The 23420-nt window shown below is 39.0% G+C and overlaps 1 protein-coding gene across 1 annotated transcript in view; it reads left to right on the forward strand.

The window, feature by feature from the left end:
• Positions 1 to 23420, forward strand: part of LOC126236666 (serine-protein kinase ATM) — a 500205-nt gene that overhangs the window by 119176 nt on the left and 357609 nt on the right. Inside the window, exons 10-12 of the mRNA XM_049946145.1 lie at positions 327 to 484; positions 14784 to 14918; positions 21763 to 21867. Coding sequence (XP_049802102.1) covers positions 327 to 484; positions 14784 to 14918; positions 21763 to 21867 — 398 coding nt within the window. The remainder of the gene's footprint in view (positions 1 to 326; positions 485 to 14783; positions 14919 to 21762; positions 21868 to 23420) is intronic.

The raw sequence follows: 23420 nt of genomic DNA on the forward strand, positions 1-23420 counted from the left end.
TATTCTTCTAATAACATATTTGTTACCCCCGACCATCAGAAGTATAGAGCTCTGTGATGTTGATTTTTACTATTCATTTAAAGAAATCTTCCTTAGGTCTTCAACAATTTGACATAGCACAGGACTCTATACAATATGCTTTTTTGTTAGAGCTGTTGTTGTGGACATCTGAAATGATCTGTTAAATGTGCCAAATCCAGTAACCATAATAAAATCTCTACTTGTGATTCAGGAAGATTATGAATATTTAGGAAACAGGTAATTATTAACGTGTTCTCCCAAACACAGTTTCTTTGTTAGTAAGTAATTTTTGATGTCTGTTTCAGGTATTTCATGAACATTCCAGGGCCAATTCAAACCAAAGTATAAATGTACATGAACCTACTTGTAGTCCAGTTCTGAAGAAACGGCGCATTGCAGGAGAGTTAAGAGATATAGTAAACAACATATCAAAAATGAATACTCCAAAAGAATGCTGGCCATGGTGAGCAGTTATGTAGGAGAATAAAAGGAAAAACAATTTTATGGACAGTTGCTGTTCAGTAATTAATCAGTTATTTCTATGTTAATGCTGATTGGTATTTTCAATTACTGAAAGATGATAATTTAAATACTACTTAATTGACCCAGTCTGAAGTACTTCACTTACCACAGTTATCTTGTCACTGCTAGCTGATTATGTATCAGGAAACTATTGTGTGTAAATTTTAATTCATGATGTGAACATAAACCAGTAATTTATTTTTAGAATTTTTTACTTTCATCTATAATATTGTGAAAACATCACCCATGTATTGGTTTTCGAAATGATAGCATCAAACATTATCTTTAAATTAAAACTGATTTCCCCCAAAATTATCTTCACAGTATTTACTCTTACAACATTTAACATACCTTTTTGTCCAGTTAATAGTAGTGATCTTGACTTTGTATATTGATCAGTTTTACTTTGATCCCTAAGTCTAGGTTTGGTGCAAGTATTGACAAAATCTAAACACAAGAATTAAAACTGTAGCTTTGAAGTTACAAGGGAATTTCAAAAAGTAGGTTATGTATTGTTATGGCTGCCCAAGCAATATTTATTGAATGCTGCACTACACGTCAATATGATACAGATACAAGGAGCCTCAGCAGCCAGATACTGTGATCGTGTGTGTGTGTGTGTGTGTGTGTGTGTGTGTGTATTTGTGTTGTGTTTGTGTTTTGTGTAGTCTAATTCTGATGAAGGCCTCTGCGGCTGAAAACTTACTTGCTTGACAGCCTCTTCATTGTGCCTATCTGCAACTCAGCATCTCCACTATATGTCGAGTAATCTATCCTTTTCATAATATGTGATTATTTCATCCTAGATTTTCCGATGTTTGAAAGAAACATTCAGAATGTTCTACTAGTTCCTCAACAACAGAAACTCGCTCTTTAGTCATGCAGCCAATTATGAACCACTGTATAAATATGCTCATCATTAGAAAATCTCTTTACCCCAGATGTTCTTTCAGTTGGAAATTGCATTTTGGAAGAACTGGACTTACCATGTGTGTGGCTTTGGTCAAATTGTAGCACCATTTTTGACATGGCTGGATGTGACATTGCCCATATACTGCAAGAATTTCATGGTGAAATTTAGACTTTTGCCAACAAGAATCATACTGTCCCATGTACTTCAAGTTTGGAGTACATTTACAATTGCCACGCAATTTTCATTGCACACTTTGATGCATCTGTTATCCACACTGCAGTAGAATTGTGTCTGTATAAAAGGTGGAACACACATTATCTTCTGACAATGAGCCACTGTTTTTGCATAATGGTCTTAATGAGAGATGACACTTGTAATTTACTTTCGGAAGTGACTGTAAAAGAAGGAAAAAACGACAGTTGGTGAAACTGTGACAGGACAGGGGCAACTAGAGACAAGTTATTTTTATGGAACTGAAGTAGTTTATTTTGCAGCCAATGTAATCAAGCCAAAGACTACATTTTATGGGCAGAATGCACACAAGATGCAACAAGTCTACTAAAGAGACTGCCTATGCTATATTTGTTCACCTTCTTCTGTAGTATTGCTTCACAATGTGTGATCCATATCATATGGTATTGATGGCGGACATTGGAAAAGTACAAAGAAAGGCAGCTAGGTTTTCATTATTGTGGAATAGGAATGAGTGTTGCACAGATACGATACATGAATTGGAATGACAACCATTAAAACATGCACTTTTTGTTGCAGTGAAATCTTTTTACAGAAATTTAAATCACAAACTCTCCCCTCCAATTTCCAAAATATGTTGTTGACTCCTATCTACCTTAATAAAATAAATCAGAGCTTGCACTGGAAGATTTAAGCATTTATTTTTGTCTCATGCCATTTGAGAGTGGAACAATGAGAAAGAGTCTGAGGTGATTTCATGAACCCTCTGCCAAGCACGTAAGCATGAATTGCAAATTAACTATGTACATATAGTTATTCACACTTCAATAGTATTTAAAAATATTTAAATTATTTGTTTGCTCTCTTCTGGAGTATTGCTGTACAGTATGTGATCCTTACCAGATGCTACTGACAGAGAGGATATTGAAAAAGTTCAAAGAAGAGCAGCTTGTTTTGCATTATTCCACTATGTCTTACTAGTGACTGCATCTGCACACTATGTCATAATTTCCTCGTCCTTGTAATACAGAGACCCGTGTATTGTCATTGCGCATTAAAAGAGTTTATATTTGGACATACAAAAGAATAGTGAAGAGAATAGCCAAAGACAAATGACACCATCTAGCAATAGAACCATAATATTGTTTCACATTCATTATGTATTGTGTAGTTTTAGCTACTGGTTATTAGTTTTTGAACAAATGTAGCCAGTACACATTCTGCCTAGAGGCTCTTGGGGGAATATTAACAAATTCTATTGTAAACAATGTTCCTGCTTTTTCAGGAAGACAGAATTAAATAAGGAGTAGGCAAACATGTGTCTGACTTGAACGAGATGTGGTTTCATAGTGGGTAAGTGTCAGATTACAAATCCAAAGGACCAATTTCCAATCCTAAATCTGTCATTGGAATGTTCATGTTGCTTAATGCTTCTTTTACTTGTCATAACTATTGGTATGCATAAAAAATGCCAAGCTGCATTATGATTCATATTCTACATTACACTGTAGGTCCCTGCATAACTGCGTGGATTAGTCAGTTCAAAGATTGGAGGAAGGCAAGGGTGTAATATCTTCAGTATGAGCATGCCTACTAAAGCATTATGGTTGTCAAAACAACCTCCATGCTACCATAATTCTCAAAATAACATTTTTTTAGCCCCTAGCTGCCAACAAATATCAATTGATGACAACTGCAGGAGATTTTGCTCCTTACCTCCTCAATAAAGATGTTTTTCCTTTATGTTTTGCAACAATTTTTATTCATCCACTAGCTGATTGTCATAGTCCATCATCAGCTGTCGTCTGATGTAGGCCTAAAAAGCTGAAAACAGTTAAGAAAATGAAAATTTTGTAGAATTCCAATAAAATGTTTCCATTTTGCACTTATTATTATGTTTTGCAAACACCAATCAAGTATTCAAAGACAAGCTGACTTATTCCAACAGTTGAATCAGTAATTTTCCATTTGCTCTCCTACCTTTACGGGTAGTGTTGACTGTGGAATTCCATAAAGATCCATATTCCATTGATCCCTTTCTCCCCTTGAAACCGGTGTCAAGGAGTATGCAAAAAAGAAAAAAAACTGGATAAATGAATACATGCCAGAGTAAAGTGGTTGCTGTACTGTTGTACATTTAGCTAGTTACACTGCACAGTGTATGGTGGAGAGCATAATGAATGTCATCTCTGATATTTGCTGGAAATACCAATTCAAAAGTCTGTAGCTTATCTGGATGTCTGCTTGTAGTGTGACTGGGTGGATACACAGTAATGGGTAAGCAGAATTGTTAGCAGCAAGCATCACCCGTGTAGAGAGAATGCTGCAGTCCTTAAAGATGCTATGGAGGGTTTCATTTCAATAGTTCCTGAACTCATTTAAATGTTTCACGGAAATAACTACATTGTTAGGACTAACTCGAGAGGGTCATCAGCTAAGAAAGGTGAATTTACTATCACTGCTGTAGTTAGGTGATGGAGTCTGCTTTTTTTTCTGATGCCAGAGACTATGCAATGTCTGTTCATTTTCATCTGTCAGGTAGCAATAATAAATCCATGATGGTGCATTTTGATATTGGCAGGAATTGGTTGGATTTATTTACTTAAATATTACTTGCCCTTCATTAGATAACAGCTGCTAATAGGTGATGTCGGTCACACCACAATCTTCACCATGCTTGCTGAATAATAAATAATAAACTTCCATAAATATGTGTTTATTAAAAAATTCAATGATTAAAAAACTCATTTCTTGAGCTTATTGTGTCCCAATAGACAATAAAACCTAAGTTAATGCCACATTTCTTAACCTTTTGATGTTGAGCTACTCATAGTCTATTACGTAGTCTCGATTTATTTAATCCATTTCATATCTCACCACTATGGTTTTCACCTTTAGTAAGCAGTTTTCCCCTCTCTAGCCATAATAATTGAAAGAAATACTGTGCTATTTAATAATTAAAATTCTGGAAGCAATATCTATTATGATATTATTTCTGACAGCCACTCACTATGCAGGGAAACCACCGATTGACAAAAAAGGTCACATAAAAAAGATTGTATTTCTCTTAACTCCTGTTTTTCACCAGCATACATGTACATGGTGCCAATCATTTTCTTTGCCAGACATGCTTTGTCGCACTTTTTTTATAAAATACCAAATTACATTATTTTGGCCTCGTATGTGGTTTTTCTCAAACCCAGGAAGATTATAAACGTACTGTTTAAGTATTGGTGTAGTACTGTGGAGTTTCTGCAGGCACTAAATTCTCTTAGCCACATATACACCAAGCTGTTGAACAGTTCAAATGACAGGTAAAAATTTTAGCAATATCCAACTAAATCTTGACTAAATTCAGGCAGGTGCAAAGATTGGCAATTAACTCTGCACAAGATTGTACATTTCAAGAAACATAAAAGCTTGGTATCATATGACACTAGATTTAATGAGTTACGAATAGTCAGTCATGTTGTACAGTAACAAAGCAACAGCATCTAGAGATACAAAAGAATGATGATGTATCCAAATTGTAGGTAAAGTAAATCAGGTTCCAGTTCATTGTAGATTACTGCAGTTTGTATAGAAGGTGGATCGTCTGTGAAATACTAGTGTAGCCCACACTTGAAAATTACATAAATGTATGACAGTTTGAACTAAGAGGACATTGAATACATACAAAGAAGATAATGTGAATGACTACAGTCTTCTTTGAATGTTGAGGCAGTGCAAGAGAAACATTGAAATTCTGCGATAGAGGAAATATGGCATATAGATCACAAGAACCTGCTTAGATAATCCATAACCATCTTCTAGGTCAGAAATTACATATATTTGTCAGCTCAGTACAGATTGATCATGTAGAGGTTTTGAAGGTAAAATTGGGCTAATAATGGCTTGCAAAATAGGTAAAAGCAGTCATTCTTCTAACATGGCATCCATGAATGAGAAAGAAGAAACGTTAATATCTAGTACAATAAGAAATGCCCTTGCCACACACTTCCTAATGATTCACAAACTACATTATCTGATCAAATGTGTGCGGACACCTATTAGAGGACATTAATATAGTGTGTGTCCATCTTCTTCTTCAACAGTTTGAACTCTTCTGGAGACACTTTCAGTGGGGTGTCTGAATGTCTGTGGATGAATGGTAGTCCATTCTTCCTCAAGAGCCAGCATTTAACCTTTTCTTAAGCACAGTAAGGAGACCACATCTTAACCACAAAAAACGCCACCATACCATAACACCATTTCCTCCATACTTCACTTTGTAACTACTCGTGATGGCAGGTAACATTCACCGCTTCATCAAACCCAAACAATTGCAATGGATTGCACTAGGTGTAGTGCGATTCATGACATCAAATCACTTGTTTCCAGGTATCCACTGCCCAGTTGTGTCACTTTTACCACCACTTCCAGCATTACTTAGTATTGGAGCTCTTAAACTGTTGTACCCCTTATTTTTGATGCTCTACACACAGTCATTGTGCTAATTGGACTAATTGTAACAATTTGGACCTCACAAGTGGTTCCTGCCACTGATTTCACACACAATTTTACAGCCACTATTCGCAGTGCTCAGTGATCCATGTCCATCAGTGCTTGAGGTCTACCTGGTCTTGGTTCAATTCTTCATTACTTAGGGTTGTCCAGATACTTTGATCAGATAATGTACAGATGTAGATGGTTGCCATTTCTAGCTTCTGTGCAAAAGCTGGTGACCTACTCCTCCTTTTTCTATTTTTGCGGATCCTGTTAATGTGAAATGCATACGAAGTCTGATCAGTAACACATTATCCTGCTTTCAATGTCAATTCTCATAGACATGCTTGGTGTGTGTCTTCATGAACTTAAAAGAACTATAGCTATGTTTGAGGCAAATTTTTTTCACACTCAGTTTTCTCTTGTTAAAGGGAAAAAACTTCATCTGTTTTAACCTGTAACATATGTACCCTGTGTACAGCATTACTGCCTAGCTAAAGGAACTCTTTTGCATCTATTTTAGTATTTAACTGGTTGTGATCGTTGTTCCTTCTACTGTGTGCTTCCTGTTTCTTTTTTTAGCCATTTTACCCCCATGGAATCTTGAGTTTTCAACTGTATTTATTAAAACATACGAGGGCCGTTCAGAAAGTAACCTCCGGTTGATTTAAAAAAATACACCAAGTTAAATAAAAATATTTTAATATATACATCTTACAACTACATCTTTGCACTATTTTTCTACATAGTCTCCATAGCGATTGAGGCACTTATCGTATCTCTTCACAAGCTTTGAAATTCCTTCTGCATAAAAATCACCCGCTTGTGCCTGGAGCCAGCCTGTGACCGCATCTTTGAGCTCTTCGTCGTCATCAAACCGCTGTGACCCGTGCCATTTCTTCAAATGCATGAAGAGGTGATAATCACTTGGCGCCAGGTCTGGGCTGTAAGGTGGATGGTTGATAACGTCCCACTTGAAGGACTCAAGAAGGGCCGTTGTTCTGCGAGCAGAGTGAGGACGGGCGTTATCGTGCAAAAAAACGATACCGGAAGTCAGCATACCACGGCGTTTGTTCTGTATAGCCCGACGTAAGTTTTTTATTGTTTCACAGTACATGTCTTGATTAATGGTCGTACCACGTTCCATGAATTCAACCAACAACACCCCTTTGGCATCCCAAAACACCGTTGCCATCAGTTTTCTGGCAGAAAAATCTTGCGAGGCTTTTCTTGGTTTGGTAGGCGAATTTGAATGTGCCCACATCTTTGATTGTTCTTTTGTCTCAGGGTTCACGTACTTAATCCAGGTTTCGTCACCGGTCACGATTCTGTTTAACATAACGTGACAGAAAGTCTAATGCAGAGGCCATTCTTTGAGTTTTGTGGTGGTCGGTAAGAATTTTGGGCACCCATCGTGCACAGAACTTACGGTAACCCAATCTTGCTGTCACTATATCGTACAAGAGAGTCTTAGAAATCTGTGGAAAACCAGTAGACAACTCCGACATTGAGAAACTTCGATTTTCACGAAATTTTGCATCAACTGTCTGAACGAGTTCGTCAGTCACCAATGATGGTCTACCACTCCTCTCTTCATCATGAACGTTTTCTCGTCCACTTTTAAATAAACGTACCCATTCACGGACAACTCCTTCACTCATAACTCTTGGTCCGTACACGGCACAAAGCTCACAATGAATAGCTGCTGCAGAATATCCTTTGGCTGTAAAAAACCTTATGACAGCACGCACTTCACATTTGGCGGGGTTTTCTATTGCAGCACACATTTCAAACTGCCACAAAAACTAAACTAGCGCAGGTACGACGTTCACTCGACCACGGCTTGATGCCGACTGACCTGTTGAGTGCGTGAACGCACAGATGGCGTCGCTACGCCCCCCACAACCCGCACTGTGACCAATCGGAGGTTACTTTCTGAACCGCCCTCGTATTTTTGACATAGTCCAGTCGGCTGACTTATTGCTTATATGAGCATGTTGGCTGATTTATATAACACAGGCACAGATATCACATCATCAGTATAGCTTCTCACAGGGACTTCTTGACTTTCATGCTTCATAATCCTGTACCTCAACATCGATGTATCTGTTGGGAGTGTCCTCTTTATGTTCTTGCTTGTAAAGTGAGCTGCTCAACATATCTTCTATACATACACTATTTAATTTGCTCAGTGTATCTCTTAGTTGATCGATAAAAGTAAAAATAAATCAGCTGATTGTAATGTGTCGAACATATATTATCATTATTAAGATTTCTGTACATTTAGTTGAAAGAGAAATGTCCGTTTGTTCATCATAGCATTAGTATCTGAACTTCTTACTCTTTTATGCTTAACTTTTTGCATACTTATGGAATCACCCCCTTGTGACTGCCTAAATTTCTTATAAAATCCAACTATGGCCAGCCAGAACTGTTAAGTCATATGCAGATTTTGTTTCCTTGCAGATTTCCTTGTAGTTGATTTACGTGACCCTCCAGGCCATTGTATCTGCTTCTGGTACACTGCAGTCAATGAACTGCATGTTGCTGCTATACTCAATTCTCAAAAGGATCCCAAACATTTGAAACCAATAACTACAATCTTTGCTTTTATTCTGGCATAGCCTTTTCATTAATAATGTACTGACACTTTTAATGTTATTTGCAGGCAACACTTTATAAACTTTAATATGTAGCATACAGTGTAAAAATGCCCTGATGCATTTCATTCTGCTGCACTTCCTTCTCTCCAACATTATTTTGTTATGATCAAATCAAGGCTTTCATGACCAGATGACACTGCTGTTGATAAGCCTTTTGGGTATGAGGTCATGATCCATGAAAGTCTTCTTATCATAACTTTTTGTGCAGAACTGCACTGGGTATCTTCAGAGGCTTTGCTCCTCCATTACGTCTTGGGTTTGAAGATGTCCAGCACAGTTCTGGATGAAACATTAGGAACAAAAGAGTTTCGTAGACCACGACCTTCTACCCTGATAGGTTTATCAGTAGCAATTATTTTTTATATTAGTCTGATCCTTCTTCTCCTATTCCTTGTCACTTATTAGCAGAATATTTCACTTTGTGTATTTACTTGCGATTTTGTCAAAAAGTTTAACCAGACAATCAGTATACAGAATTTCATTCTTGATAAAAACTTCATGGCAAATTAAAACTGTGTTTCAGATTTGGACTTGAACCTAGAACCAAGACCATCATGGGCTATGTTCTTAATAGAAGAGATGTATTTGCATATTGTGAAAGCTAATAGGATCAGCAGTACAATTTATTAGTGACACATGAAAATTTTTGCAGCTGATGCCTAACCATATTCGCAATTTGTGGATATATCTCTTCTGTTTCATATGTCTGTAGATCATCAGCCTTAACTGCTCCTTCAAACATACATGTGTGCCTCTGAAGCACATTGTATAGTATTATACAGACACTGTAAAAATACACACATTGCAAAATTGAATGTTAATAATGACTGAGCTGTCCTGGCAAAACTCACAGCCCGTTCTCACGCCTTTACTTCCACCAGTATCTCTCTCCTTTATTTGGAGGTGATTGGAATTGCTCCTAGGATTTGCTTATGAGAACTCGCCTTCCTTTGTATTGACTTTAATGTTTCACTACACTTTTATGTGAAACAGTTTAGTTTCCATAATAAGTTCAGGCCATCAGATTCTGTCCAGAGTCGTAAACTGCAGTTTTTCCAGTGTATGTTCCCTTCCATACACTTAGTTTTTCCTATGTTTGATAACATTATTATTCTTTACATAATGTCCACTTCAATCTGGACAACAGCTTTCAATTTATTTGTGAGAAGATATGTTATGAACCAGTAATTTTAAACTTGAGGGCTGACATCCTCATTAATAACATACCACTGGTGACATGTTATTACAAGAATCATCAGTAATATATCGTCTTCGTCTTCTCATTTATAATTCTTAACATCTGTTGAATCCAGAGCTTCAGTGCCCTGAAAGCAGAGCGTGGCACTTGATTAATGGCAAACACAGGTTATACACTGTCACCTCCCTGACACCTGGAAGCCACTGAAACGGATCACGTGAGCCCCGAATACCCATTCTATAAACAAATTAATTGTTGTTGTTGTTGTTGTTGTTGTTGTGGTCTTCAGTCCAAAGACTGGTTTGATGTAGCTTTCGATGCTAATCTATCCTGTGCAATCATCTTTGTCTTGGAATAACTACTGCACCCTACATCCTTCTGAATCTGCTTACTGTATTCATCTCTTGGTCTCCCTCTACGATTTTTACCCTCCAAGCTGCCCTCCAATGCTAAATTGGTGAACTGTTGGTGTCTCAGAATGTCTCCTATTTGACTTATTGCTTCCTGTAATCAGGTTCGATGTTAACAAATTGCCAGCGTACATTTTATATCCTCTCTACTTCAGCTATTATAATTTATTTTGCTGCCCAAATAGCAAAACGCATCTACTACTTTAAGTGTCTTGTTTCTAATCTAATTCCCTCAGCACCATCTGATTTAATTTGACTACGTTCCATTATCCTTGTTTAGCTTTTGTTGATGTTCATCTTAGATGCTCCTTTACAGACACTGTCCTTTCTGTTCATTTGCTCATCCAACTCCTTTACTGTCTTTGACAGAATTACAGTGTTATCGACAAACCTCGAAAGTTCTTCTCCCAGAACTTTAATGCCTACTCCGATTTCCCCCCCTCCCCCCCCCCCCCTTTAATGCTTGCTCAATGTACAGATTGAATAACATTGGGGATAGGTTACAACCCTGTGTCACACCATTCTCAACCAGTGCTTCCCTTTTTGCCTCTCGACTCTTATAACTGTCGTTTGGTTTCTGTACAAATTGTAAATAGCTTTTTGCTCTATGTATTTTACCCCAGCTACCTTCAGGATTTTGAAGAGAGTACTTCAGTCAACACTGTCAAAAGCTTTCCCTAAGTTTACAAATGCTATAAATGTAGGTTCATCTTTCCATAACACATCCTCTAAGAGAAGTTGTAGGCCTTGTGTGTTTCTAGATTTCTCTGAAATCCAAATTGATTTTCCCCGAGACCGGCTTATACGAGTTTTTCCATTCTTCTGTAAAGAATTCGTGTTAGTGTTTTGCAGTCATGACTTATTAGACCAGTAGTTTGATAATTTTCCCACCTGCCAGCACCTGCTTTGTTTTTATTGGAATCATTCTATTCTTCTTGAACTCTGAGGGTATTTTGCCCATCTCATACATATTGCTCATCAGTTGTTCCGACGGAATGTTGTCCACTTCTGAAGTCTTGTTTTGACTTAGGTCTTTCAGATTCTTCATCTACATCCTCTTTGATTTCTGTAATATTGCCCTCAAATACACCTCCCATGTATAGACCCTCTATATACTCCTTCCCCTTTCATCTTTTCTTAGGATTGGTTTTCTGTACGAGCTCTTGGTATTCATAAAGCTGTTGCTCTTTTCCCCAAAGGCCTCTTTAATTTTCCTCTGGGCAATATCTATCTTTCCCCTAATAAAACATGCTTCTGAATCCTTGCTCTAGCTGTTCCTGCTTTCCGCTGTCTGTCAATCTCATTTTTAAACTTTATATGCCCTGTCCCGTGTTTCTTTTGCTGCATTTTTATATATTGTGCTTTCTCCAGTGAAATTCAATATCTACTGTGTTATCCAATGATTTCTAGTAGGCCTTCTCTTTTTGTCTATTTGATCATCTGCTGCTTTCACTATTTCATCTGTCAAAGCTACCCATCCATTGTGTGCTGTATTTCTTTCCCCTGTAGTCAACCATTGCGTAATGCACCCTGTGAAACTCTCAACAAACTCTCATTCTTTCAGCTTATCCAGGTCTTATCTTCTTAATTTATTATCTTTTTGCAATTTCTTCAGTTTTAATCTACAGTTCTTAACGAATAAATTGTGGTCAGATTCCACATCTGCCCCCGGAAATGTTTTACAATTTAAAATCTGGTTCAGAAATCTCTGTCTTACCATTATGCAATCAATCTGAAACCTTCCAGCATCTCCACGGTGTATACAGTCTTTTTTCTTGATTCTTAAATCAAGTATTACTGATGATTAAATTATGCTCTGTGAAAAATTCTACCAGACAACTTTCATTCCTTTTGCCCCTTCCATATTCATGTACTATGTTTCCTTCTCTTCCTTTCCCTACTGTGAAGTCCAGTCCTTCATCACAATTAAATTTTTATATCCCCTAAATATCTGAATAATTTCTGTTATCTCATCATAGATCTCTTCTTCATCTGTGGAGCTAGCTGGCATGTAAACTTGTATGACTGTGGTAGGCATAGGCTTTGTGTCACTCTTGGCTGTGATCATGCATTCACTACTCTTTATTTAATCCACTCCTGCTTTACCCCTATTTTACTTTGTATTTATAACCCTTTATTCACCTGACCGGAAATCCTGTTCCTTCTGCCACTGAACTTCACTAATTCCCCCTATATCTAACTTCAACCTATACATTTCCCTTTTAAAATTTTTTAACCTATCTGCTGATTAAGGGATCTAACATTTAACACTCTAATCTGTAGAACTCAAGTTTTCTTTCTCCTGAAGAGTTCCTGCTCGGAGAGCCAAAAGGGGGACTTTTTACCTTGGGAATGTTTTACAGGAGAAGGTGCCATCATCATTTAATTGTACAGTAGAGGTGCATGCTGTCGCAAACAATTACCGCTGTAGTTTCCCCTTGCTTTCAGCTGTTCGCAGCACCAGCACAGCAAGGCCATTTTGGTTGATTTTATAAGGCCAGATCAGTCATCCAGACTTCTGCCCCTGCAACTACTGGAGAGCCTGCTTACCCCACTTCAGGACCCACATGTTTGTCTGGCCTCACAGCAGATACGCCTCCGTTTTGGTTGCACCTACAGTAATGCTATCTGCACCACTGAAGCATGCAAGCCACCCCACTGATGGCAAGGTCCATGGTTCAATGGGGGACAAGTTAATTACATATTTGTTACTCGATGTTTTTGTTCTTATGTACGTACACTGGTGAACCAAAACATGACTTACTGTTTAATAGCATGTTGGTCCACAGTTGGAACGCAATATAGCAATGATTCTGTGAGGCATGGATTTGGCACGTTCTTGGTAGGTTTTCAGAGGTATGTGGCATGAGGTGTCTACACGCAGATCACCCAGTTCCCATATATTGTTGAATGATGGTTTTTGGCCAATAGTGTCCCAAATGTGCCCCACCGGGTTCAGATCAGTCACATTTGGTGGCAAGATATCAACATGAGTTCACTATAGTGCTTCTCAAACCACTGTAGCACGATTCAGGCCTTTTAACAGAGATAGGTATCCTCCCGGAAGATCCCTTTGCCATTAGGGAAGATATCAAGTGTGAAGAGACACAGATGATTAACAGTAATGTTCAGCTAGTCCACGGTTGTCATGGTGCCTTCAATTACTGCCACAGATGCCATGGAAACTGAGGTGAATTTCTCCCATTGCGTAATAATGTTCCCATTGGTCTGCATATGTGGCATGGTGCACTTCTCAAGCAGAGATTCTTGTGGGTGACTGAGTATCCAGACATGACTGTCAACCTGGTGTATCAGGGAACATTATTCATCTGACCAAGTGAAACATTTCCATATATCCTGCATCTAATCTTGATGAACCCTTGCCTACTGCAAGTGTAATAGATGATGTTGTTGAGTCAACATGGGAAGACATTAGAGTTTCCTGTTGCAGAGCCCTTTGTTCAACAACATGTGCTAAATGGTGTGCTCTGAAACACTTCTATCTGCACTAGAATTGACACATGTCAGATCTGCCACAGATCACTGCCTGTTCTGCTTTACAGAGCGGCAAGCCTCCTACCTCCTCATTCTGTGATGTGGCGTGGATGTCCAACACCTCATCACCTACTTGGGGTTTTACCTCATTCAGCCATTGTATAGATGCTCACAACAATAGCACATGAACTACTGACCTGTTTCACCATTTCTCAGATGCTCTCTCTGGCACCAGGCCGTAACAGTCTACAATTTGTCGAAGTTGTTTGTGTGAGTGGATTTCCATATTTGTGGCCCCATCCGTCTTTGCTCCTATATACTTTCCGTACTTCAACATGTGGCCACAACGTCACCTAGTGGTATTCAAGCTCACGGCGGGCAGTCGTCATAATGTTTTGGTTCATCAGTGCATCTATTCTATAAATTATACAGTCAATTACACGTGGCCTCATACATCTGGAACCCTTAACATGTTATAATTTAACAGAAATGGCGCCATATTAATTTTTTTATGATTAATGTTTTTGCATTCTTGTCAGTATTTTATGTTGTTTCCAGTTTTATAATTTCTCAAACAAATCTTCTAATGTCTGGTTGATTCATGAGAAGTACAAATGCATAAGTGTATTTAATCACACTGTTTTCTGCTTTGTTGATGGATTCATATCATCTACATATTATTGCAAATTACTGTTCTTTTGTTTAGTTGTGGATAGAATTGTTTGTGTCTTGGAAGTTCATAATCAGAGCAGAATTATAGACACGCATTTTAATATTGATTTATTTGGATGGTTTCTTTAAGCTCACCATTACATATTTGATCATTCTTTTATTTAGAAATTTTACATGAAATTTTTAATGAAGTTTTAATTTCTCCCCTCCAGGTTGACCTTTTTGAGTGAATACATATCTCGTTATTGTGAAACAGTAATGAGTGAAGATTATGTTTCTCTGCTAACTGTTGTGACTGATCAGTTAAATTCTTGCAGAGACACGCTACTAATGGCACACCTTTGCAGGTGAGTGTTTCATTACTAGACCTAGGATATTTAGGTGCAAATGTGTGACAAAACAGGAGCAAAATTTTGGTCAAAAGAGTTGCCAATTCCAAACATGATATTTGTCATGAATTGTATATTAAATTTTAAACCTACTAAAGGAATTCACTCAAGCATTGGAAAATGTAATGAAACACATTGCTGAACAGACTGACCTATGTCTGTCACTCATTCAGAAACCTGGTGAAACAAATAGCATTTAATATTTTAGCATTTTTGTTTATTTATTTTTTGTTTTAGGGAGACTTTTGCAATCATTCAGCAATACTTGTAAACAGAGAAGGACCATTCCACATCAACAGACAACAAACAGATACTAATCTTTTTTTGAATGGTAATCAGGATTCTTCCTGTACGTCAGGGTTATTGACTAAGCTTTACTTCAGCTTCTGTTTTCCAATACCTTCAAGCACATCTTTCATGTCTGTCAAAATGGTTCACTATTATTCTTTCTTGAAACATTCCTCATCCAGTTTGTCATGGCCGTAGTCAGCTGTGTGTGACATAAGTTCATTTTGCCATTATTGTTTTCCTGATAGTTCTGTAAAGCGTTTCTTACAGCAGAAGAATCATCTGGCAAAGCATCTAATAGTCTGCGTAAAGGCTTAAAATTATTACAGATGAACACTGCAGCTTCCAGCCAAGTACCCCACTAGTAATGATGGGGAAAGTGGTACACAATTTATTTGTAATTCTGGTGTTCTGGTTGGAGCTTTTTTCAAGATTCTCTGAATTTAAGATAAAAATACATTGACACAGTATAATGTTATTTTAATGCCTCAAAAAGTAGATGAAAACTGTGCATGATGAAGATAGTGTGTTTCAGTTACTGAACTTAGACTTGAGATTGGAATATGCAAGTAACATATAAACTGTATTATCTATATTCATTTGTAATTTTACTCCATCGGTTCACATCACAAAATATGCATCACTGCAAATATGTCTCATGGTGGCATTGTCAGTTGGTATTATCTGCTCTCTGAAGAAGGCAGATGAACAAAAACTGGCTTTTACTTGTTCTCTGTTCAAGGACACCGGTGCAACATTCAATATGCATCTGTTCTGCAAGTCTCTAGTTTCTTTTAGAATAAAATGAAGAACCTAATCCATGAAACACTTGCAGAAACAGTCCTAAAAGTAAAATTCATGGTGAAATATCTAAGATCTTTAAACCAAATACAAATGGAAGACAAAAGTGATGACTTAACCTTCAGTCCCCTACATCTATGTTGTTTGAATTGTTGTTGTAGTCTTCAGTGCAGAGACTGGTTTGATGGAGCCCTCCATGCTACTCTATCCTGCACCAGCTGTTTCATCTCCAAGTAAATATTACAACCTAGATCCTTCTGAATCTGCTTAGCGTATTGACTTACGACTTTAGAATGAAATACACTGCTGGCCACCGTAAATGCAACACCCTGAAGGAAGCATCCGAATCAAGTGAAATTTACACCATGGGTTTGCAGCGATGAGATATGCAACTGATTAGAATTTCAGCACAGACGCACATCACGCGTGCCTGTGGCGCCACCTCATAGCGCCATTTAAGGCTTGGCGATTTTGACTAGTGTACGTTCGGCACGTGTGTTTACCTTGTGGTTGTTTCACAAGACGATCAGTTATGCCTCGTAGACAACAGCGAACATCTTTTGATCAAGTATCAGAGTTCAACAGAGGAAGGATAGTGGCTTACCGAGATTGTGGATTATCATACAGAGAAATCGCTAGTCGTGTTGGACGAAACCAAACAACTGTAATGCGGATATGTGACTGTTGGATGCAGGAGGGTACGACGGACCGACGTGGTCGATCGCATTCGCCTCGGTGCACCACTGCACGTGCTGATAGGCAAATTGTGCGCATGGCAGTGACGGATCGCTCAGTGACATCCCGAACCATAGCACAGCACATTGCGTCTGTAACGCATCATCCAGTGTCTGCGCGTACCATTCGACGCCGTTTACAGCAGAGTGGTCTGTCCGCAAGACGTCCATTGCTTCGTCTACCATTCACGCAGGACCACAGACGTCTCCGTCGCCAATGGTGTGATGACAGACGGATGTGGACGGCAGAATGGAATGACGTTGTCTTTACTGACGAGGCACGCTTCTGTCTGCAGCACCACGATGGTCGGATTCCAGTGTGGAGACACCGTGGAGAGAGGATGCTGGACAGCTGCATTATGCACCGCCACACTGGTCTTGCACCGGGTATTATGGTATGGGGCGGTATTGGATATTACTCTCGCACGCCTCTAGTACGCATTGCTGGTACTTTAAATAGCTGGCGCTACATATCCGAGGTGCTGGAGCCAGTTGTCCTTCCTTACCTTCAGGGCTCGGCCACAGCCATATTTCAACAGGATAATGCGCGACCACACGTGGCACGCATTGTCGAAAGGTTCTTCGTCAATAACCAGATTGAATTGCTTCCCTGGCCGGCTCACTCTCCGGATCTTTCGCCGATAGAAAACATGTGGTCCATGGTTGCTCAACGAGTGACCCAGATTACATCCCCAGCTGCCACACCAGATGATCTTTGGCAACGTGTGGAAGCTGCTTGGGCTGCTGTACCCCAGGAACACATCCAACGTCTCTTTGACTCAATGCCGAGACGTGTGGCAGCGGTGATCTCCAACAATGGCGGCTACTCTGGCTACTGATTCTGGCAGGAACCACATGTCACAGACGTCTGTAAACGTAATCATTTGATACTTGGTCAACATGTTATCTACAAAATAAATTTTGTTGTGCTACCTCTTGTCTTTCTTGGTGTTGCATTTACGGTGGCCAGCAGTGTAGTAAAATAATATCAAATATCACAAATAAAACTGAGGAGAAAGGAACAGCATGTTACAGTAAAATGGCAGGTAGTTGTAGAAAGGAGATTTTGCTGTGCTATTCTAATACCTGGAAGATGGCGGATTACATACACACTCATTGAAGAAATAACCAAGAATCTCTAAGAGATAGCCAGATTTATCCCCAACATAAACAAAACCATAACAGTTTTTACAGACAGACCTTGGTCAAATAAGAGAGACAAAAATGTTTATGTATCTACATTTACAAAGGGTATCGTATAAGTAAGTTTCCTTTTTCTGTAAAAATCATTACAGTCAATTCATGATGTTAAAATAACAAACAATGGAAAATCCAGGGTGGAATGTAACATTATGAAAAGGTAAGTTGCCACTCACCATATAGCAGAGATGCTGAATCACACATAGGTACAACAAAAAGACTTTCACAAATAAGCTTTTGACCAGCAAAGCCTTTGTCAAAAATAGATCTCTCTCTCTCTCTCTCTCTCTCTCTCTCTCTCTCGTAAACGCAACTCACACGCACGACTGCAGTCTCTGGCAACTGAAGCCACCTTGTGAGCAGCAGCACCAGTGTATGATGGGAGTGGCGATGTGGGTGGGGAGTAAGGAGGAGGCTGGAGCGGTGAGGGGGAGGGATGAGAGGTTAGGGTGGGGGCAGTGAAGTGCTGCTGAGGAGTGTTGGTTGTCATGCCCACATAGAATGCAACAGAGTGGTTGCCGCATAGCTTGTAGAACACATGACTGGTTTCACAGATCCTGCCCACTATCATTCCCACACCTCCCAAAGTGGTATCCTGGCGTCCACCGAACCTACACAATATACTTGTCAATCCTTACACAACCCCTGCTCCTAAACCCTTACCTCATGGCTCATATCCCTGTAATTGACATAGCTGCAAGACCTGTCCCATACATCCTCCCACCACCATCTACTCCAGTCTGGTCACAAACATCACCTATCCCATCAAAGGCACAGGTACCCGTCAGTGACAGACTATCTCTGGAAGTTTATGTCAATGACAGAATTAAGTGCAGCAATTCTATCTTTACAAATTTTAACTTGCTCTTTGGAAACTCCTTCTGAACGTGAGGTGTGACATAACTCTGATTGAGATTGTCATGCTTTATCTCACTCCTCAGAAACCTTTACTCAGAGATGCTTAAAGTTACTTCCCTCCAACATAACATCATAGAAGCAAAAAATCTGATAGGTAGTGGTGCAAGTGTGTGAGTACCAATACTCTGGATCTCGATTATTCCTAACACTGTTCCATTTCACTTTAAGCATTACAATTCCCAGCAGCTTATTGTTTGCTTATATCTGGGATATGCCTAGTTTCTCTGCTAGGAATAACAACAACAATAACAATAACAATGTATTTCTATATTTTGTATTTGAAAATAACAGTGCCTCAGCCATAAATTGATCTCGCACTATATTGTTACCAGCATGTGGTTCCTTAACCTTGGTGTACTTTGCACTTCGTACGTGGAACTGAATGCAGTTTAACTGGTGCATTGGATGAATTGTGATTGAGATGTTGTAAATAGGGACAGGAAAAAATCATTTTATGGTCAATTTTTATGTTATTTTGGTGAAATTCGATTTTATGTTTTGCTAAATTCTAGGCTATTTTTTGCCAGATATGATGTTTTCCTGTGCCAGATTCGGTGTTACCTTTTTGTTCCAAATTTAGTGTTACTGTTTTTGTGAAATTCAGTGTAATTTTTTTTTTTGCCAAATTTGGTCTAATTTTTTGTCAGATTAATTTTTTTGGCAATTTCGGCATTTTTTCCAATTTGGTATTTGACAATTTCCAATTTTTATGACAAATTTTGTTCTATTTTTTGCCAATTTCACTGTTTGTCAGTTCTGTTTTCCTCTTTCTGGGTTTATTTTTTGCTAAATTTAGAGTTAGTTTTCTAGTAAGTTTGGAGTTAGTTTTCTGCTAAATTTGGCGTTAGCGTTTTGCCAGACTCGGAGTTGGCGTTTTGCCAGACTCGGAGTTGGCGTTTTGCCAGACTCGGAGTTGGCGTTTTGCCAGACTCGGAGTTGGCGTTTTGCCAGACTCGGAGTTGGCGTTTTGCCAGACTCGGAGTTGGCGTTTTGCCAGACTCGGAGTTGGCGTTTTGCCAGACTCGGAGTTGGCGTTTTGCCAGACTCGGAGTTGGCGTTTTGCCAGACTCGGAGTTGGCGTTTTGCCAGACTCGGAGTTGGCGTTTTGCCAGACTCGGAGTTGGCGTTTTGCCAGACTCGGAGTTGGCGTTTTGCCAGACTCGGAGTTGGCGTTTTGCCAGACTCGGAGTTGGCGTTTTGCCAGACTCGGAGTTGGCGTTTTGCCAGACTCGGAGTTGGCGTTTTGCCAGACTCGGAGTTGGCGTTTTGCCAGACTCGGAGTTGGCGTTTTGCCAGACTCGGAGTTGGCGTTTTGCCAGACTCGGAGTTGGCGTTTTGCCAGACTCGGAGTTGGCGTTTTGCCAGACTCGGAGTTGGCGTTTTGCCAGACTCGGAGTTGGCGTTTTGCCAGACTCGGAGTTGGCGTTTTGCCAGACTCGGAGTTGGCGTTTTGCCAGACTCGGAGTTGGCGTTTTGCCAGACTCGGAGTTGGCGTTTTGCCAGACTCGGAGTTGGCGTTTTGCCAGACTCGGAGTTGGCGTTTTGCCAGACTCGGAGTTGGCGTTTTGCCAGACTCGGAGTTGGCGTTTTGCCAGACTCGGAGTTGGCGTTTTGCCAGACTCGGAGTTGGCGTTTTGCCAGACTCGGAGTTGGCGTTTTGCCAGACTCGGAGTTGGCGTTTTGCCAGACTCGGAGTTGGCGTTTTGCCAGACTCGGAGTTGGCGTTTTGCCAGACTCGGAGTTGGCGTTTTGCCAGACTCGGAGTTGGCGTTTTGCCAGACTCGGAGTTCTTTTTTTTTTTACCAAATTTGGAGAGTTTTGCTAAAACCAGAGTCTTCCCCCCCCCCCCCCCCAAACAAATCAGCTTTTATTTATTGGTGGTTATTTTTGCAAAGTTGGTGGTTATTTTTGCCAGTTATTTTTTTGCAAATTTGTTGCATTTTTTGGCTAAATTCAGTGCTATTTTTTGCTAAATTTTACTGCTGAATTTAGTAAATTCGTTGTCACGTTTGGCCAGATTGCATGTTGCGTTTTTTTGCCAAATGTGGTCTTACCTTTTTAACCATATTTGTTGGTTTTGTTTGCTAAATTCAGTGGCTTTGTGTGCCAAATTCAGTGTTTTTTCTGCAAATATATTATTTTTTGCTAATTTCAGTGTTTTTTCTGCTTTTTCAGTGTTATTTTTTAAATTTCAGTGTTAGTTTTGACATCACATCATATTGTAGTTATACAGAAGTGCTCATTGTTTTTAAGATTATACATGAACCATAGCCTTGAGGAAACAAGATTAGAAATTGCAATTTGAGCATTCAATAACGAGCGGTTACGGTAGTCAACAAACTGCCGTTCTCAGATTTATACGCAATAATGACAAATTTCTTGATTTTTGTAAAAATTGCTGACTTTGTGATATTCAATAAAAACCGCCAGTTTCATGATATTTCATTAAAAACTGCCAATTTTGCATTAAAAACTGCCAATTTTGCATTATTGTTTTCATGAAATTTTCCTCTCCCTATCTATAAATTTTTCAGCTTATAACAGTGGAAAATATGGGATAGAATAATGACAGTATTTTGAAAAGGATAGATTGCTACTCATCATGTAGTGGATGTTGAGTCGCAGACAGGTGCAACAAAAGGCCTCATTCTGAAGCAGACAACACACAACACATTCACAGAAATACATCTCGCACACACATGACCACTGTCTCTGGCCACCGAGAGACACTGAAGTATTGTCTAACCTTCTCACTGACACCAAGCCTGAATAGATTCTTTGAATTTTTAGTTGTACAAAGCAGAATGCATAAGATATTTCACTGTAACTCTGTTGTATTACAGAATTTGATTTGTTTTCAGGTGCTGTAGTTCACTTCTTAAAGTTGACAAGAATCTGAGAGATGATTTTGTGGACAGTGGGGTGGTTATTAAGCTGTGGAAAAACATCCTTGATGTTGTGCTGAGGTATGTAATTGGTAATGCATAAGTGAAATGTAAATGATGTACTAAAATTGAAATGCAAAACAACAGAGTTCTCAGTATGAATATAATAAGTTCCTGTACTTCACACACTAGAAATATATTTACAGTGTTTGTGATTTTAGTGTGTGGAGATAACTTTTCTATATAACTGGAAGAAAATGTGTATTAATTTATTTTTTTCCCTTTAGGACCTCTGCAACAATTATAGATGATCGTGGAATATGTTACATTACATAGATCCACAATACCTAAGTAATAGTTAAAGTGTTGCAACAATAGCAACAATAATAAACTCACTCCCCCCCCCCCATCCTTCCCTCCTGCCCCTCTCCTCACTTCTCTCTCTCTCTCTCTCTCTCTCTCTCTCTCTCTCTCTCTCTCTGGGCGAGCTAGCACCATGGTTAGCACAGTAGTCTGGCATTGAGAAGGACAGCAGGTCAATTCTCTGCCTGACCATTGAGATGTTTCCTTTCTGTGGTTTCCCAAAATGATTAAAGGTGAAAACGAAAACATATGGTATTGTATAACTACTGTATAACTACAGTATCAAAGAGCTGCAATGGAATTTGCCAAGTTCCATACAAATACCTGGGTGTAACAGTTTGTAGGGATATGAAATGGAGTCATCACATAAGTTTAGTCACAAATAAAGCAGGTGGCAGATTTCATTTCATTGGAAAATACTTGCGAAAGGCACTCAGTCTGCAATGAAGATTGCTTACAGAACGTTCATGCAACCCTTCCTAGAATACTGCTCAGTTGTGTGGGAGCTGTATCAAATAGAACTAATAGGGGATAGCAAACTTACAGAAAAAAGAGCGGCAATGGTCATAGGTTTGCTTGAATGTGCCACGGAGGTGCTGAAAACAGTGATCTGGAAGGCCTATGTACAAAGTTTCAGAAATCAACTTTAAGTTACGAATCTAGAAGTATACTACAATCCCCTACATATTGCTGTCAAAGAGATATTGGGGACAATATTAGATTAATAACAGCAGGCACAGAGGTGTTTAAGCGATGTGTCTTCCCACATTCCGTACCTGACTGGAATGAGAAGCAGCCTTAATAATAGTACAGTGGGAAATACCATTTGCCATACATTTCACAGTGATTTGCAGGGTATGAATGTAGATGTAGACTGTCCCTTTCGAAAACGTATGACATTGTCAGTGGGATGACTTTAGTGTGCAGGAGGTCTTGTAAATGTGTTGTTATTGTAAACAGAAACCATTTCATTTGAAATTGTGTGTTGTGTTTTGCAGTAAATAAACAACTTGATGGATGTTTAGGTCAATAAAATCTACAAAAAGTTTAGCAGTTTAGTCTTGAAACACAATCATCATTAGTTTCATATGCGGTTTTGTTTGATCGAATTTTCTCACTTCAGTTTACTATACATCATAATGCGTGGACTCTTCCTAGAGTCTGTATGGTATAAAGGCGCCCCACTTCGTCACCAGTAATGATATTAGATTGGTTCATAAGTTCATAAAATCTTTACATAAGTTTAATAAACACAACAGATACACATAACA

Source organism: Schistocerca nitens, chromosome 2 (assembly GCF_023898315.1).
Source record: "Schistocerca nitens isolate TAMUIC-IGC-003100 chromosome 2, iqSchNite1.1, whole genome shotgun sequence".
NCBI lineage: Eukaryota > Metazoa > Arthropoda > Insecta > Orthoptera > Acrididae > Schistocerca > Schistocerca nitens.